Consider the following 17,378-nt stretch of genomic DNA (forward strand, 5'->3'; position numbering starts at 1 on the left):
GCAGCCTACCATCAGGTGTTTCATAGAGATATATATTTTCGCTCATCCACAATTACTACAGTAAATTTCAGGAAGTTTTGTCTTTATTTAGTACAGTTGCATAGGGGATACATTTTCTGGCAGCCGCCATCTGTCAGTCTGCCAGAATTTGTATCCCCTATCTTTATAGCTGGAATTGCACCCTACCATCAGGTGTTTTATCTTCATTTATACTTTAGCTCATACCCAATTCCTACAGTAAATGTGAGCAAGTTGTGTCTTTATGTAGTAGAGTTGCATAGGGATACATTTTCTGGCAGCCATCATCTGTCAGCCTGCCAGAATTTGTATCCCCTATCTTTATAGCTGGACTTGCACCCTACCATCAGGTGTTTTATCTTCATTTATACTTTAGCTCATACCCAATTCCTACAGTAAATTTGAGCAAGTTTTGTCTTTATTTAGAAGAGTTGCATAGGGGATACATTTTCTGGCAGCCACCGTCTGTCGGCCTGCCAGAATTTGTATCCCCTGTCTTTATCGCTGGAATTGCAACCTACCATCAGGTGTTATATCTTCATTTATACTTTAGCTCATATACAATTACTACAGTACATTTCAGGACAAAACTTCTTCAAATTTACTGTAGTAATTGTGGATGAGCTAAAATATATATATCACTATGAAACACCTGATGGCAGGGTGCAATATCAGCGATAAAGATAGGGGATACAAATTCTGGCAGGCCGACAGATGGTGGCTGCCAGAAAATGTATCCCCTATGCAACTCTTCTAAATAAAGACAAAACTTGCTCAAATTTACTGTAGGAATTGGATATGAGCTAAAGTATAAATGAAGATAAAACACCTGATGGTAGGGTGCAATACCAGCTATAAAGATAGGGGATACAAATTCTGGCAGGCCAACAGATTGTGGGTGCCAGAAAATGTATCCCCTATGCAACTCTACTGTTGTGTGGGCCGCTGAAGAGGAGGTACTGCTGGCCCACCACCACCAGATGGCGCCCTGCTTGAAGTGCGGGCTTCAAGCCCAAGAGGGCATCATAGCAACCGGGAGTGACAGCTGTCACTCGTCATCAGCACCAGCTGTCACTCATCCACATCACCACCACCATAAAGGCCGGACTGCAACTCCACCTCCCCGCCGAGAAATCAGCTACCTTGGAGGTAATTTCTCTGTTAAACTTAACTCTGAATAATAGTCTAATCTCATTTGCAGCCGTTTTCCTGTGACGTATTCCTTATCTGCTGTATTGGCGTTTGGTGTGGACTGCGACGGCTTCGCCTCCCACCCCAACCAGATAAGTGGTTTTCACAGGAGCTGTCCGAGTGTGTTATTGGAGGTGGAGGTTCTCCCTCCTTACAGAACACAGACTGTGGGATTACTGAGTGTGCGTACTCACACTCACCTGTGCTGTTTCTGTTCTCTGCCAGCAGTACCAGGTCTGACAGCTGGAGACGGTGACCACCTGGGGACCCAGGACTTGGCAGCTCCGGTGTTCTTCAGATCCGTTGGCGGTGAGGGCCGTGTGGGATCCGGCTCGGTTCTGGACGGGCGTCTCCTATCCTCAAGCCTGCCCACACGTCACCCAACGTGTAATTGACTATAGTCCCAAACTGATTGTTGTCTGTATTCCGTTGTGCACAATTTACAACATTAAATTGTTACTGTTTGGCTTATCCATTGCCCGTTCTTTTACGCCCCCTGTTGTGGGTCCGTGTTCCTACACTTTCACAACATCTACTAAATAAAGACAAAACCTCCTCAAATTTACTGTAGGAATTGGGTATGAGCTAAAGTATAAATCAAGATAAAACACCTGATGGTAGGGTGCAAGTCCAGCTATAAAGATAGGGGATACAAATTCTGGCAGGCTGACAGATGGTGGCTGCCAGAAAATGTAACCCCTATGCAACTCTACTAAATAAAGACAAAACTTCCTCAAATTTACTGTAGTAACTGTGGATGAGCTAAAGTATATATCTCTATGAAACACCTGATGGTAGGGTGCAATATCAGCGATAAAGATAGGGGATACAAATTCTTGCAGGCCGAAAGATGGTGGCTGCCAGAAAATGTAACCCCTATGCAACTCTTCTAAATAAAGACAAACCTCTCCTGAAATTTACTGTAGTAATTGTGGATGAGCTTAGGTATATATGAAGTTGAAATATCTGATGGTAGGGTGTAATTTTAATTTAACCTTTATTTAACCAGGTTAGTCCCACTGAGATCAAGATCTCGTTTGCAAGGGAGACCTGAACATGTCTAAAGTTTCCAATTCACCTAACTTGCATGTCTTTAAATGTGGGAGGAAAACGGAGCACTCGGAGGAAACCCACACAAACATGGGGAGAACATGCAAACTCCACACAGAAAGGCCACAGGTGGGAATCGATGCAATGACCTTCTTGCTCTGAGGCAACATGCGCTAACCACAAAGCTACTGTGCTTATTAATCTATAAGATACAGACAGATATCAGGGGTGGTGGCCAAGTGTTTAGTGCACTTGGTTTCAGTAACAAAGGTTCCTGGTTTGAACCTCACCCCTGCCACATTTCACTGCAACATGACGTTGCAGCAGGAAGGGCATCTGGTGTACAGCTTGTGCCAAATCAACATGCAGAACCTCCTTGCATCTGCTGTGGTGACCCTGAGTGACATCATGGGAGCAGCCAAAGGGACTTAATATATTTGTAAATTTTACAAAAAAAAAGGTGTAATATCAGTATGGCCATGCCAATTCAACATGAAAAAGATCATCAAATTTACAGATTAATATTTTTTAATTACAGGTTTAAACTGTAAAATTTACCTAAATATTTATGTGCAAACCATTTACATATTCATTGTAATTTTGACAGAATTCCCCTGGAAACCACAGCTGACAGAATTTTTATGTAAAAACAACTGGATTTTTTTTTTTTTACAGTGTAAAAGCTGAATTTTATTTCTTGTAAACCAAAACAACCATCACCCACATCACGTTTGTCTGCTTATCTTTTATTTAAAACAGAAAAAGTCACAGACAAGTACAAGAGTGTACAGTTTATGACTGTTCATATTTTAATCTCGAAAGAACGAACTGAACTGGCGTGAAAATCATTGAATTATCTTGACGGTGGTGCGATCATAAACATCTTACAGCATTTTGTTTGTTGTTTTGTTTTGTTTTTTTACATATATAAACGGGTTACAGCGTTTTCTTTTTTAATAAACATCTTACAGCGTTTTTTGTATGTTGGACACCGTTTCTGTGTCTGTGCGTGTAACCGACGTGAAGACACGCATACATTAAACGTCGTCAAAAGATTCTGAAACTTATTTTTTAATGTCATGTATTGAATAACCAACATGCTGTTATTTTTGTCTGGGAGCAGCGGGAGAAGAGCTGCAGAATGTCTGGAAGTGCTGCACTGAGTGAATACGCGCTCCCACATCAGGGGATACAAATTCTGACGGGGATAAGTACTTTGGCACGACAACTGCCGTGGGACGGAGCTGTGAGGGCAGTGCTGAGCTGCTCACACTGGGCAGAGAGAGGCAGCAGCCGGCCACCGCACGTAGAGCGGGCAGCGGATGAAACTGTGCTGTTTTTAAAAAACAAAACAAAAAAAAAAAACACACACACTGCTTTGCTTTAAATGCACACTAAACTATTTCAGATGATCAGCGTGGACCGTCTTTTTCCTAAAAGGCTTTATTTCACTCTGTTGCGTTGGGAAGCTGTAACTTTTATGCTAATTTGATTAGCGCTTGCTGTAGTCTTCTTGTTTGTTTTTCTGGGGACATTACAGCGCCACACACAGGCCTGGCATATGTACTACAGCATTAAACGAAGCTTCGAGGCACAGAATTTGCCTCAAACATTTTTTGTAATCGAATTATTCAAATTACTTGAGTAATCTTTTCAGCCCTAATGTTCATTTATGCACTTGATACTGGGTTGGTGCATATTTTGCATGAATTACAGCATCAATGCAGCGTGGTGTGGAGGTGATCAGCCTGTAGCACTGTTGAGGTACTATTGAAGCTCAGGTTGCTTTGATAGTGGCCTTCTGTTCATCTCTATTGTTCAATCTGATGTCTCTCATCTTCCTCTTGACAACCTCATCTTGAATCTATGAGGTACTGTCTATGAGACCAGTCAAGTACGGTAATACCATGGCAGCCTTGACACCAGGAAAGTGACACTTGTAGCCCATTTCCTAGACACGTTTGTGCGTGGTGGCTCTTGATGCACTGACTCCAGCCCCAGTCCACTCCTTGTGAAGCTCACACAAGTTCTTAAATCAGCTTTGTTTGACAACTGTCTGTAGGCTACGGTCATCCCTGTTGCTGGCGCATCTTTTCCTACCACACTTTTCCCTTCCAGTCAACTTTCCATTAATATGTTGTGATAAAGCATTCGGCAAACAATCAGCCTTTTCAGCAAAGACTTTTTGTGGCTTTCCCTCCTTGTGTAGGTTGTCAATGAGTGTCTTCTGGACAACTGTCAAATCCGCAGTCTTCCATGATTGCGATTATTTGTACTGAACCAGACTGAGAGATTCATAGTATTTATGCTGTATAAATAGTGACATCAAATGAAATGTTCAAATATTTTCAGATACTTTTTTCTATGCTTTGGAGCTGCAGGCTATAAAGTAAGTCCCTTCAGCTGCTCCCTTGTTTGCACTCTGGGTCACCACAGCAAATCCAAGGTGGATCTGCATGTTGAATTGGCACAGGTTTTTACACAGGATGCCCTTCCTGACGCAACTCCACATTACATGGAAAAATGTGGCAGGGGTGGGATTTGAACCCAGAACCTTTTGCACTGAAACCAAGTGCATTAACCACTAGGCCACCACCCCTGCAAAAAAAAAAAAAAAGTATAAAGTATAAAATAAAAAAAAATAAAGGAGCTGTAGGCTGTAATCATCAAAATTAAAATATGCAGTCTGAAACCATCTTCAATGGCTTTAAGAGTGCTAAGGGGTTACATAGAGGATTATTACAGATTTGGGTTTTCATTGAGTTATTGCATTTCACTGCTGAGTTTTGTCCTATCACAATAACTATCATTCTCGCAAGTAGGGATGGGTATTGATACGATTTTATCGATATTGATGCCATTATCGATTTTGCTTATCGATCCGATTCCTTATCGATTCCCTTATCGATACCTCGTGAATTTTGTACTAAAAGTAGGCTTTACAGGTTTTCTATGTATTTCATTGAGTCTTAAAGTAAATAAATATGAAACTGGTTACTGTATCCTTGATCTCTGGACAGAAATAAAAATAAACAAAACAATGTTTCGCTTTGAAGCTATTAATTCAGACTGGACTCTATTGTTCTAACTTGACTCGGCAGAGAGCCGCGCAGCGTTTGGAGCTGTGTGAACAAAAACAGAGGACGATTCTTGTTTCTTTCTCGCAACAAGACAGGCGTCCCAGTTAGTACCTTTAATCCGCACAAAAGTGACTCACGATTGACATATTCAGGGATGTAAGTGGTGAAAAACAAAAAAAGCTGAAACCCAAAATTATCCCCCAACACCACCTGCACGAAAATGTTTCAATTCTAGAAGCTCTGAAATGCAATCTGGGACTATTCCAGACAATAAACTGGAGTGAGTGCAGCATCCATTTAGGTGAGAAAAAAACAACTTTCCTTATTCAGATTCATTCCAGTAGTATTCTGCTCTTACAAGGATGCAGCAGTTTTCTAGCTTGGCAGATAGTTCTGGAGGAAATCACTGAAGAAATTAACATATTGAAAATATGGTTTGACCAAAACAAACTGTCATTAAACTTAAATAAGACAGTGATGAAATGGAGGTATAAGAGTCACTAGGTGTTCACAGGAAACACTTATTTATTTCTGTATGTATTTATTTATTTATGTTCATTATTAGTTGCTTTTATATTTTCTGTTGTGTTTCTATTCAGGTTCTTTTTGTCTCTTTCTTTAAAATTGTACATAATAAGTATATATTGTATATAATAATCATTAGATTATTAATATATAAGCAAAAATAAATTTAAGAAATATTACAGTTTGAAAACAAATGCACCCGAATGTGATGACAGCTGCAACTGCTTAATGTAAACTTTTAACATTGAAAATGCCATAGACATGCTAACGCGTTAGCATCGCTCCCGTTTTTAAGTTCTAAAATACATCTATCAACTGTTTCAGAAGACCATAACAGGTCGGTTTAACATAGAAAAGGTAAATAATACTCACAGACGTATGCTCTTTAGGGTTTTAGCGGGGGAAAATTAAGCGAAAGAAAGAAAGAATAAACGAAGCAATAGATCAAAGCATTGCTTCAATCTGCGAACCACTGCTTCGATTGGTTCAAGGTTCAAAGCAAAGCCGCGCTGCAGAAAAGTTGATTACAGACCCGCTGCAGGGTCTGTAATCAATGTAGAGAAATGATCATTTTCCTGACAAACACCCCCCAAAACGGCCACTCTGAAGGACCGATAACAGAATCGTTAAGCACAAAGCTTATTGATGTCGGTGGATCAAATAATTTCTTAACGATACCCGAAAGGAAACGGTTCTCGATACCCATCCCTACTTGCAAGGCTCTTACATGAACTGTAATTACAATGGTAATGGTGACAGAAGGGTAAGTCCCAAAAAATATTACCATTTTGTAGTTTTTGAAATCCAACATTGCCATAACGTCATCTCTTGTGTTTAACAAGCTCTCTGTCTACTGTTTTGTACAAAGGTACCATGTTGTGTATTTTAGAATGTCATGTGATGCTTTCTGTACATTATGTGACCTATAATACAAAACAAGTGTTTCCATTACCCTTTTTCGAAATTTTCCGAATTGCCTGAAAAGCCACCACATGCAAATGTAAAAACACGTTTGCAAATTTTACTTTTTTTTGAAATACTTGTTTCCATTAAACGTGTTTTGAATTTGCTACTTTGATTTGTGCAGTTTGTAGGGTAATAGAAACCCGCCTAGTCATGTCTGAATGTGGCACCTTGTGCTATGAGTTCCCTCCTCAGCAGCGGGTAGAGCACAGGTTCTACTCCATCCATCTCCTGAATGATAAGAGTCTTCCCAAATCTGACTGCCAACTCCACGGATGTCATGAAGTTACTATCCTACAGAATATACAAACAAACATATACACATTAAGTCCTGTTAATTTTGTTATCACAGGGAGGAAAAAAATGGAAGAAGGTAAAAGAGTCATTTCCATCTTCTGAAGTGCACGTCATCAACAATACATTACTGCCCTATTATATGATAATGACACCAAGCTGAAAGGTGTCACAATACGTACACCTTATGGTGCAACAGGACCCGGAGTAGTAAAATCTAGCCTACCCGCCTACCTCCAGTAGCCCTGCACCACCCCTGGGGGACCTGTTGTATTACAAGGATGCAGGCACACAGGGAGCCCCCACTAAGTCAACAAAGGGACATAGCTACTGGAAAACCCTCCCAGGCAAGCTAGACAAATACTACCCCCAGACACAGCCTTGGCCCATTACGTTCCATTTGGTCTTACATGCCCCCTAAAGGATCCCGGCCTGCGGTCTTTCCCAGCTGTCAGTGGGGCTTTCCCCACAGTCAGCAAAGCTTTCCCTGCAGTCACTGGAACTTTCCCCAGAGTCAGTCAATAGACAAAATAGGTTTCACAATACACCTTACGGTGCAAGGTGTATTGTGAAACCTATTTTGTCTATTGACTATTGATTGAAATTAAGTCATGAGTACCGTATTTTCCGGACTATAAGTCGCACTTTTTTACATGTTTTGGCCTGGGGTGCAACCTATACTCCGGTGCGACTTATAAATGAAAAATATACCGGTAGGATCTCAATTAATTTACTGTAACAAAACAATTTTACGTGACAGAGTCAATCTATGTTTTAAAATGGCCACCAGAAAAGGAAATGCAATGCATCATGGGCACTGTAGTATGGTGGCCGTCCTATAGGTTATGCTGGTCGCAATAACCAATCAGAGAACAGAACGTTGGACGCGTATTCCTCACCTCACCCACAGCGTGAGAAGCTGACGAACACGGTGCTTGCTGTTATTCCAGCATGGCGAACAAAACAGCTTCAACCCTTGGATATCAGTGTGAGCAGAGTGTTTAAGTTGACGCTGAGAGCTGCGTGGGAGCACTGGGTGAGCGACGGTGGAGGATTAGCGTGTGCACTTGGAAGGAACTGGCGTTGATGATTGTGAAAAGCGTTTGAAGCAGACGAACATGGTGTTTATTCCGGGACAGCTAACAAAACAGCTTCAACCCTTGGATATCAGTGTGAGCAGAGTTGACGCCGAGAGCTGCATGGGAGCACTGAGCGACGGCGGAGGATTAGCGTCTGCACTTGGAAGGAGCTGTATCGACACCGCTGGGCGGTCATGAGCTGCGCAGGTAGGCGCTGCATGGTTTGGCTCGCAATGTGGTCCACAAAATACAAACATATCCGTAGGTAAAATGCAGCTCACGAGAGGGCACTCGAGGCTTGTGTGACTGTTCCTGCGACTTCTGACTACCATAGAAAAATAAAAATTTCAACGTTACTGATAACTTAACAAGACAACGGAGAAGGCCCGAAAAAATGCCACCAAAAAGAAAATCATACTCTGCAGATTACAAGTTAAGACTGGTTAAATATGCATCCGAAAACGGTAGCCGTCACAATATTATCATCTGAACTTTTCATGTTAACATACCTGTATGTCCATGGGACTTATAGTCCAGTGCAACTTATTTATGGTTTATTTTTCTTTATAATGGATAAAGTGGCTGGTGCGACTTATACTCCGGTGCGACTTATTTATGGTTTATTTTTCTTTATAATGGATAAAGTGGCTGGTGCGACTTATACTCCGGTGCGACTTATAGTCCGGAAAATAAGGTAATTCCGTTCAGTACTGTTTCATATAATCTAAGTGCATTTGTTTTGTTTCACACCTGTTCTGTGATTTAAAACATACAAGCTCATTGTACCTGCTGGTTGATGACATCCAGTCTGTGGTCTTTGAGATGTGTGTGTAGCCACTGTGTAGCTCGTGATGAGGGGTCAATCAGGAATGGACAGGCAACACTCTGAACAGAGAAGATGCACATTAACTTTGCATTAGTGAACCTTTACCGAGAAAATCACAAGCCAATCTATATTTAATTTGTATGTGGACTTGTGCTACATGTCTGTCACTACTGTTTTTTTTTTTGTCTTATTTTTTATGTGGGCTCAAAGCACCTCTTTTAGACATGTTTGGTCTCTGGAGTTCTCTAATTCTACTTAAAGATACACATCATTTATCCATTCATTCATCCTTAATCTTTGCCATCATACAAATATACATTTCCATATTATGCTTGCAATTTACTCTAGCCTCTCTAAGAAAATAATATATGAAGTGAATGACTGGAAAAGAGTTTGGTCCATATGACTGTGGTGACTCATGAAAAAAAGTGTTGATTTTGACCGTATGAAGTAAAGAAGTGCAAAAAGTCACCAATTCAACAACAGTATTAACAATATCCCACCCGCCTCCACAATCAGGTAGCTGAGGAATTTAACTAGAATGGCCTCTCTCATAGGATATATATTCTTGGGCAATAAAAATTGACCCCAGGGTAGTCCCAGACGACAGAGGATGGATTATATGATTCATCTGGTCTGGGAACACTTAAAGGATGTGACTGATGAGAGAGACATCTGGACTACCATACTTAACCTTCTGCCACTGAGACCTGGGCAGGGATAACTGATGGGGAATAGATGGATGGATGGATGGATGGATGAAGAAAGTCCATTGACAATTTCTACACTTGGTATACTAAGAATTGTATGACATCTTCTAAAGAAGATACAGAAAAACAGAGAAGATATACTAAGAAAGGACTGCTCTGAAACGATGAATAATGGAACAGCATCTTACCCGTACCTTTAGTGTATTGATCTTATGGCAGCGATGGTAAAAAAAACAAAAAAACAACACAAAAAGCAACTTAACAAAAATGAAGTGGTAGAGTGATGCACACACTGCAACATGATATATATATATATATATATATATATATATATATATATATATATATATATATATATATATATATATATATATATATATATACGAGGTCTATTAGATAATAAACAGACCCTTTTATTTTTTTTTTATGGATTATATGGATTTGAATGACGTGCGATTACACCAATCATGCTTGAACCCTTGTGCGCATGCGTGAGTTTTGTCACGCGTGTCGGTGACGTCATTTCCCTGTGGGCAGGCCTTGAGTGAGATGTGGTCCTGTCCTCTCGGCTGAATTCCTTTGTTTCACACGCTGCTCGAGACGGCGCGCGTTGCTTTATCAAAATTTTTTCTGGACCTGTACGGAATATCCGAGTGGACACTATTCGAGAAATTAAGTTGATTTTCGGTGAAAAGTTTAACGGCTGATGAGAGATTATGGGGTGTTTCTGTCGGTGTAAGGACTTCCCACGCAGCGGGACGTCGTGTTTAAGGACATTTTGTAATGAAAGACGTGCGCGCAAATTCGCCGAGTCGTTTCCGTGACGACTCGGCAAATCTGTGTGCGCCGCGACAGGAAAAACACCTCCGTGTTGAAAACCATTTGTAAAATTCAGGCGGCTTTTGATGGCTTTCAACAAGTGAGTAACTGAGAAATTGTTTAACAGCTTGGGCATGTTCCAACTTGTCCGTTAAGGTTTCCAACGGAGGTGTTTTTCCTGTCGCGACCCCCCGCGGTCGGGTCCGGCCCGACATGCGACTCTGCCCGCACGTTCTTTCATTACAAAATGTCCGTTAACAATGGAATGTCTGAATAAACTCCTCATGCCGACTTCTTCTGAAAGTTCTCTGTTCTCTGACGACTTACTGGGTCAACAGAGCCTGAAATGTGGACGTTTTCAACTTGAAACGGCGAGACGCTGCCACCTCGAAGCGCAGATCGCCGTCAGGCGCCGTGGGCCGTCCTTACGGCGACACTACCAGACCAAAATCTCTCATCAGCCGTTAAAATTTTTACCGAAAACCAGCTGAATTTATCGAATGGTGTCCAGTCAGTTGTGCCTTACAGTTTTGAAAAAAATTTGATCAAACAAAGCAGCAGTCTCTGAGCCATTCCTAAATAATGAAAAAATCGATGAGAGGGTGGGCCACTCCTCACTCAAAGACTGCCCACAGGCGAATGACGTAACCGACAGGCGTGAAAAAACTCTCGCATGCCCACGAGAGTTCAAGCATGTCTGATGTAATCACACGTGATTCAAATCCATATGGTTTTTGAAAAAAATAATAAGGTCGGATACTTTTCTAATAGACCTCGTATATATATATATATATATATATATATATATATATATATATATATATATATATATATATATATATATATATATATACATATATATATATATATATACACACATATATATATATATATACACACATATATATATATATACATATATATATATTAAAAGTTCCCTGTTTATATTGTGCTGTCAAAGAACAGTATCCAGCTATCCACCTCTCTGTCTATCTAACTGTATATTTACGCAATAATGTAGATGAAATGTGATAAAACTGAAGACATGATATAAAAACTGTATGAGGGAATAAGAAAGACAATAAACATTTCTTTGCTATTTGTCCAATATCTCTTACTGGCCTCTGAATATTGCACCTTTGATCATACAGATTTTTCAGTGTCATAACATGAATGCAGATGGGTATCACACCTGGAGTATCACAAGTGCATTCTCCATGGAGAGGTCATCAGATGGCAGCCCTTGACTCTTCCAGATTAACTGCTCGCTCTCGGAGCACAGGAACAACCGCAAGTCAAACTCTGATGGAAACACAAACAGCACAAACTGATATTTAGTTTGTAATCTATATATTTGCTTTAAGACCGTTCACAATTCTCTAATGTAGTGGACCAACAGGTACATTTTGCTCAATGTGTGTTTACTGGATTTAGCCTGTGTCCTACACATTCCACATTCTGAGTAAATTTAGTTCTCAGATTTATTGAAACATGCACACATGTACAGAAGATGTATTTGTACAAATTCAGCGGCCCGTCTGTGATTATCTATGCTGTCTGTGTAGACACAGCATATTTACTCTGAAGTCCAGATTGATCCATCCATGACTCCAGACAGCGTCGTCTACGGTCCTCTGGAGCTGCAGACAGATAGGTGATGAAAGCTGCTGCCAGCATGGCCCTCATAGGCAATGTTTCCAGCTCATTCTTTATCTCAGACATCTGATGAAATGAGGCGCATGGAAAGAAAAATGCACAGAAAAGATTAGGAGAGTGGAACATCTTAGTTAAAAACATAGATTACCATGCGTCACTCACATTAACTGTAAATCCAACTCTTACCCAACATAAACTTCCTAAACTGGTTCTATCAAATTTCAAAATTTAAATTTCAAAATCTATCTAAGAGAAAAAGAACAAAATCTTCACCCGGTCTGAACTAGACAGGATGAGAAAAAGAGGTGGACAGACTTGAATAATGCCAAATATGGCATTTTATTAATGAATAGCTTTTGACAAAAAGATATAGGGAAAATGTGAATTACTTTTTGACATGGCATGGGTGGGGCTCTTGGGTTTGGAAGGAAGTGTGGGCTCTAATGAATGCTATTATAGTTTGGAGGTTGATTAAATTCCTGTAACACATAGTACATGTTAGGGATTCTGCAAACACACACACTGTAACACAATACTGATTAAACAAATCCCCCTGTGGGTTAAGTGTCAACTTCATGACCTCTGAATGACCTCAGGCTGCCCATACCCGTGAGGTTGCAAATTTTCAGGATTACATGATCTCTGAATATACTAATACTTGATTGTCCAATGCAGTGTTGTGTGTCAAATATCATGCAAACCCCTGTCCTTGAACTAAAAATTGAGTATTTCTACATCATCAGCACTGTAGCTCTAGAAATGCCAACAGCTTAGAGTGTGTATGTACATGTGCACTGCTGTGCGTAAGTACATGAAAATTCATGAGCCGAGGGGAAACAATCTCTCCTTGGTGAGGGCCTACAGGGAGATGAACTGTCTGTGCATGTGTGACTAATTGTTTTAATTAAGGCAGAGACAAATATTGTGCAGTTAAATCAGCCAGACAAGGCCTAAGACAGCGGGATCCATTTCCCCAAAATTCATGCAAACACCAACAAATCTGGACATCCGAGTACCTGTGTGTTCCACCGTGTGTGTTCTCCATCCAGCTGGGATAAGAGCTGCTGGGCAGCGGTGATTGTATCCTGAGCCTTCGTCACCTCAGCCTCCAACTTGGCTGCCTCCGCTGTATGGCACTGAAACCTGAAAGGAAGAGAAAGAAAAGAGGTGAATTTCTATAAAATAAACCCCATTTACACCTCCCTGACTGAAAATATACACTATTCACAGACTGACAAGACACTTCTACATTTGGTGAAATTAAAGTTTAAATGCTGTTCTAATATCACAGAGGAAAGTAAAAGTTAAAAACAAAAATGTGTGAAAAATTGACAAAGAATGGCCTTATTGGCCACAAGAACCTGTGATCAACAACAAGTGCCCCTCACATGACTGCAGAAGTGAAGAATTAATTTTCACATTTGGGGGAAACATCAGATATATCATAAAAATGAGGCAATTAGTCAGAAAAAAGTTTAGAAATATGGACTCTATTCAGTTTTAAAACTTTTTTATGTTTTTGGTGAACAGGTGGGGAAGGATGCTGCATAGCTGCAAGGATCAGAAAACAAAACTAAAACTAAAGGTCAGGTTTTAAGCTTTGGACAAAAGCAGTGGTCTAATTTAACAATGCAGAAATCAGCACAAACTGTTAACAGATGAAATACTGTAAAGCGAGATCAGAAAGCCAAAATGCTGGAAAAATTAAAAGATGGTGAAAGGCATACTTGTCTTTCAACTCATTGACTTTGGCTCCAACAGAGTTGAGCTCCTCTTCCAGCTTATTCTTCCTGCTCTCTGTTTTCCTCAAATTTCTGGAAATGACGTAAGGTAAGAATGTTGTATGTGTCGACAAATATCAAGAATCTAAAGGTTTAATTGTATGTACTGTACAATATGTACATGAAACAGTTTTATTGACAATAGCTTATGTCTGTCTCTGTATTTTATACACTATGTGCATGCTCAGGTACAGACAGAATGAAAAGTAGAGCAAGACTGAGGCAAAAACAAGATGGGTTTGTGTGTACGTTCTTACTCCAGCAGTCCGGCCTGCTCTCTCTCCAGTGGCTCTATTCTCTCAAGGACGAGCGAGTACTGGACGTTAGCTTTGACCCAGGCAGCCAGAGGAGCTGCTGCTGCACTCGCACGCTTTGCATTCTGACCATGACAGCAGATGCATCGCAATTCAGCAAAAAAAGAAAAAAAAAGTCATGTGAACATGTTCAGTGGAAAAAATAAATTGCTTCCAACCCCACATTAAACCACATTATTAAAATTAATAGTGGTATCACATCTAGCTGACCTTGGGGTCAAAGGAGGCTTTGTTCTCACTGAGCAGCTCCTCCACACTCTGGCGAATCTCAGGAGTGATGTTCCTGGCCTCAAATGTAGCTATGTCTTCCCTCACTCCACGTTTAGCAAGGAAACTAAAGGTAAAAGAGAAAAGGGGCAGAAAAAAGATATAGATTGCATGGGGGGTACATGCCAAGCGCAACACTTCACTCTGGGAAAAAATGAAATACAGTGGTCCCTCACTATAATGCGGTTCACCTTTCGTGGCCTCGCAGTTTCGCAGGATTTTTAGTCAATTTTGCATGCTTTTTTTTTTTTTTTACAGCGCATTGTGTTCTGCGTCCTCATCAAGCAGGCCGGTCGTGGCACAGCGAAATGAGAGAATACGCACATTGTGTTCTGCGTGTCTATTTATAAGAATCTTCTCGCCCAGAAGAAAAAACAGCGCCAACTACCCACAACTGTGTTCTTCACTCGGAAAAAGACACCTGCAGCGAGGTGTGACTCAGTGGAAAAAGCAGCGCCATGACGAAGAGACGCGATCAGAGGAACTGTGAAATACTGGTCAGTCACTATTAATAATTTCTTATGTGTCCAACCTCGTAGGTTGATCGTTAAAATTAAATTCATTATTTCTAAAAGCCATCATAATTATTTGTAGGAAAACGTTCTAATTTCATTTTTCAAAAAAATGTTTGGGCCTGAAAACAGGTTGGTCTTATTTTTCTACTAAGGTTTGAACTTTGAGAGTGTTTACACGTGAGAGAAAAGTGAGAAAATGTTAATGCATGTTTGAGAAAAGTGTATAAAGTGTGTAGTGAGGGGTTTTACAGCCTTAAAACGTCTATAATAATTGTAAAAAATAACGCTGACTATTTATTATTTTTGCGGATTTCGCTTATTGCGGGCTATTTTTAGAATGTAACTCCTGCGATAAACGAGGGACCACTGTACTCAGAACAGATAAGATTTATATGAGTAAGATATAAATTTACAATATTTCTGCAACACTATGTTCAACTTAATTTGCTATCCACAAACTGTTTAGATCTTTAACAACCTTCCACATTTTTTTTTAGATCTTTTGCAGCCTTAATAAGCAATTCTTGCAAGAATTTGTGGAACATCATTGAAGTTTATGATGTAAGAGATAATTAACCCTGAGAAAGAGGTTGTTTGTTTGCCAAGGAAATAATGTTCTCAGTCCCATTTGTCTGTTTGTTTGTCCTCAAGTAAGATCTCAAAAAGACAAAGAAATTTCAGGAAGGCCATGATGTAAGTAAAAGTTGAGATCTTGAGGAAACCTCATCTCTTAGCCCATTCTCATGTTTTATTTATTTATTTTCGTGACACAGTCATCTGCTGCTAATTTTAACCCTAAACCAAAAGCCCCCCCACCCCACCCCCTGTGTCACTCCAAATTTCATGATACCATTATGAAAATCTACTACATTCTGTGGCAGTATCACAAACTAAGGGCCACTACTTTGCCGTAGTAGGGGGGCTTGCGAGCTTCAGTGATCCAGAGAGCTATGCCAGACAGGGCTACCCATACTGGACAGGTCGAAGGATAGAAGCCAGACTAAATGTGGACCCTCCGGGTAGATGAAACTCATTAGCCCTGATAGGCAATCATCTAGGACAGGAAAACTCTGATTCCAAAGCCGGGTAGATAGAACTCGTTAGCAGCGGGTAGACAATCGTCTATGAGAAGGAAACTCTGTAAGAAAATCACCCCTTCCCCCAGGTTGGGGGTTGGACACAGGGCTAACAACTCTGTTCCGGAAAAAAACATCCATCCATTTTCTTCCGCTTTGGAAAAAACATCCTTGTTACAGAAATGGCAACGGAGGAAATGAACACTGCTGAGTGTGACGGGCTTCTAGAGTCATTGCAAGATACTCGTATGAATGACAGTGGTGAAAGCTGAGACGAAGGCACTGCCAGGAAGATGGAAGTCTTGAGCACCAAAACCAAGATCAGGATAGGATTCTGGAATGTAAGAACGATGTATGAGACTGGAAAGTTAGCGCATGTTTCAGCAGAGATGATGCAATACAATTTACACATTCTTGGAGTCAGTGAGAGCCAATGGAAAAGATCTGGCAGATATAGGACCAACACGGGAGAGACAGTGTTGTACAGTGGTAGAGATGATGACCAACACCACGAGGGAGTAGCCATCATCCTGAGGAAGGGAATGGTGAAGTGCCTGATGGAGTAGAAGCCTATCAACAGCAGGCTGATGAAGATCAGACTGAAGTGTAAGCACGTCAATACTACTATCATCCAGTGCTATGCACCAACCAATGACAGTGAAGATGAGAACAAAGAGACATTCTATGAACAACTACAAGCTGAACTGGAGAACACACCAAGACATAAGATGAAGACTGTGATGGGGGACTTGAATGCCAAAGCTGGAAAGGACAACACAAGCTACGAGAGAGCCATGGTTAAGGAAGGGTGTGGCAGCATGACCAACAATCAGAATCAGAATCAGAATCAGTTTATTGCCATTGCCAGTGAACAGGATTCACAGACTAGGAATTTGCTTCGGTACAATGGTGCAACATTAAGAAGAGATAAAATGCTAAGATAAAATATAACATATGTGTCAAAATAAGATAAAATATAAGATAAAAAAAAAGAAATATGAAATATGAAAGGCTGTGTGCAACAGAAAAATAGAGAAACAGAAAAAACAGTGCAGTGGGAGGAGTGCAATTAAAAACCAAAGTACATTGTCTAAAGTGACCCATGATAAAATGATAAAGTGACAGAGTTAAGCTTAAGGTGACTGAGTTATGAGGTGTTCATGAGTCTAACGGCAGAGGGGAAGAAACTGTTCTTATGGCGGGAGGTTCTGGTC

The 17,378-nt window shown here is 40.5% G+C and overlaps 1 protein-coding gene across 1 annotated transcript in view; it reads right to left on the reverse strand.

Annotated features, from left to right (window-relative positions):
• The window catches only part of LOC117508088 (cytoplasmic dynein 2 heavy chain 1), a 370,951-nt gene that overhangs the window by 97,606 nt on the left and 255,967 nt on the right, over nucleotides 1–17,378 (reverse strand). Inside the window, exons 63-71 of the mRNA XM_034167743.1 lie at nucleotides 14,517–14,640; nucleotides 14,250–14,371; nucleotides 13,939–14,025; nucleotides 13,228–13,354; nucleotides 12,136–12,277; nucleotides 11,748–11,857; nucleotides 9,931–9,945; nucleotides 8,987–9,085; nucleotides 6,998–7,121 (exon numbers count right to left, since the gene is read on the reverse strand). Of these exons, the coding sequence (XP_034023634.1) occupies nucleotides 6,998–7,121; nucleotides 8,987–9,085; nucleotides 9,931–9,945; nucleotides 11,748–11,857; nucleotides 12,136–12,277; nucleotides 13,228–13,354; nucleotides 13,939–14,025; nucleotides 14,250–14,371; nucleotides 14,517–14,640 (950 nt within the window). The remainder of the gene's footprint in view (nucleotides 1–6,997; nucleotides 7,122–8,986; nucleotides 9,086–9,930; nucleotides 9,946–11,747; nucleotides 11,858–12,135; nucleotides 12,278–13,227; nucleotides 13,355–13,938; nucleotides 14,026–14,249; nucleotides 14,372–14,516; nucleotides 14,641–17,378) is intronic.

The sequence above is a fragment of the Thalassophryne amazonica genome, chromosome 4 (assembly GCF_902500255.1).
Source record: "Thalassophryne amazonica chromosome 4, fThaAma1.1, whole genome shotgun sequence".
NCBI lineage: Eukaryota > Metazoa > Chordata > Actinopteri > Batrachoidiformes > Batrachoididae > Thalassophryne > Thalassophryne amazonica.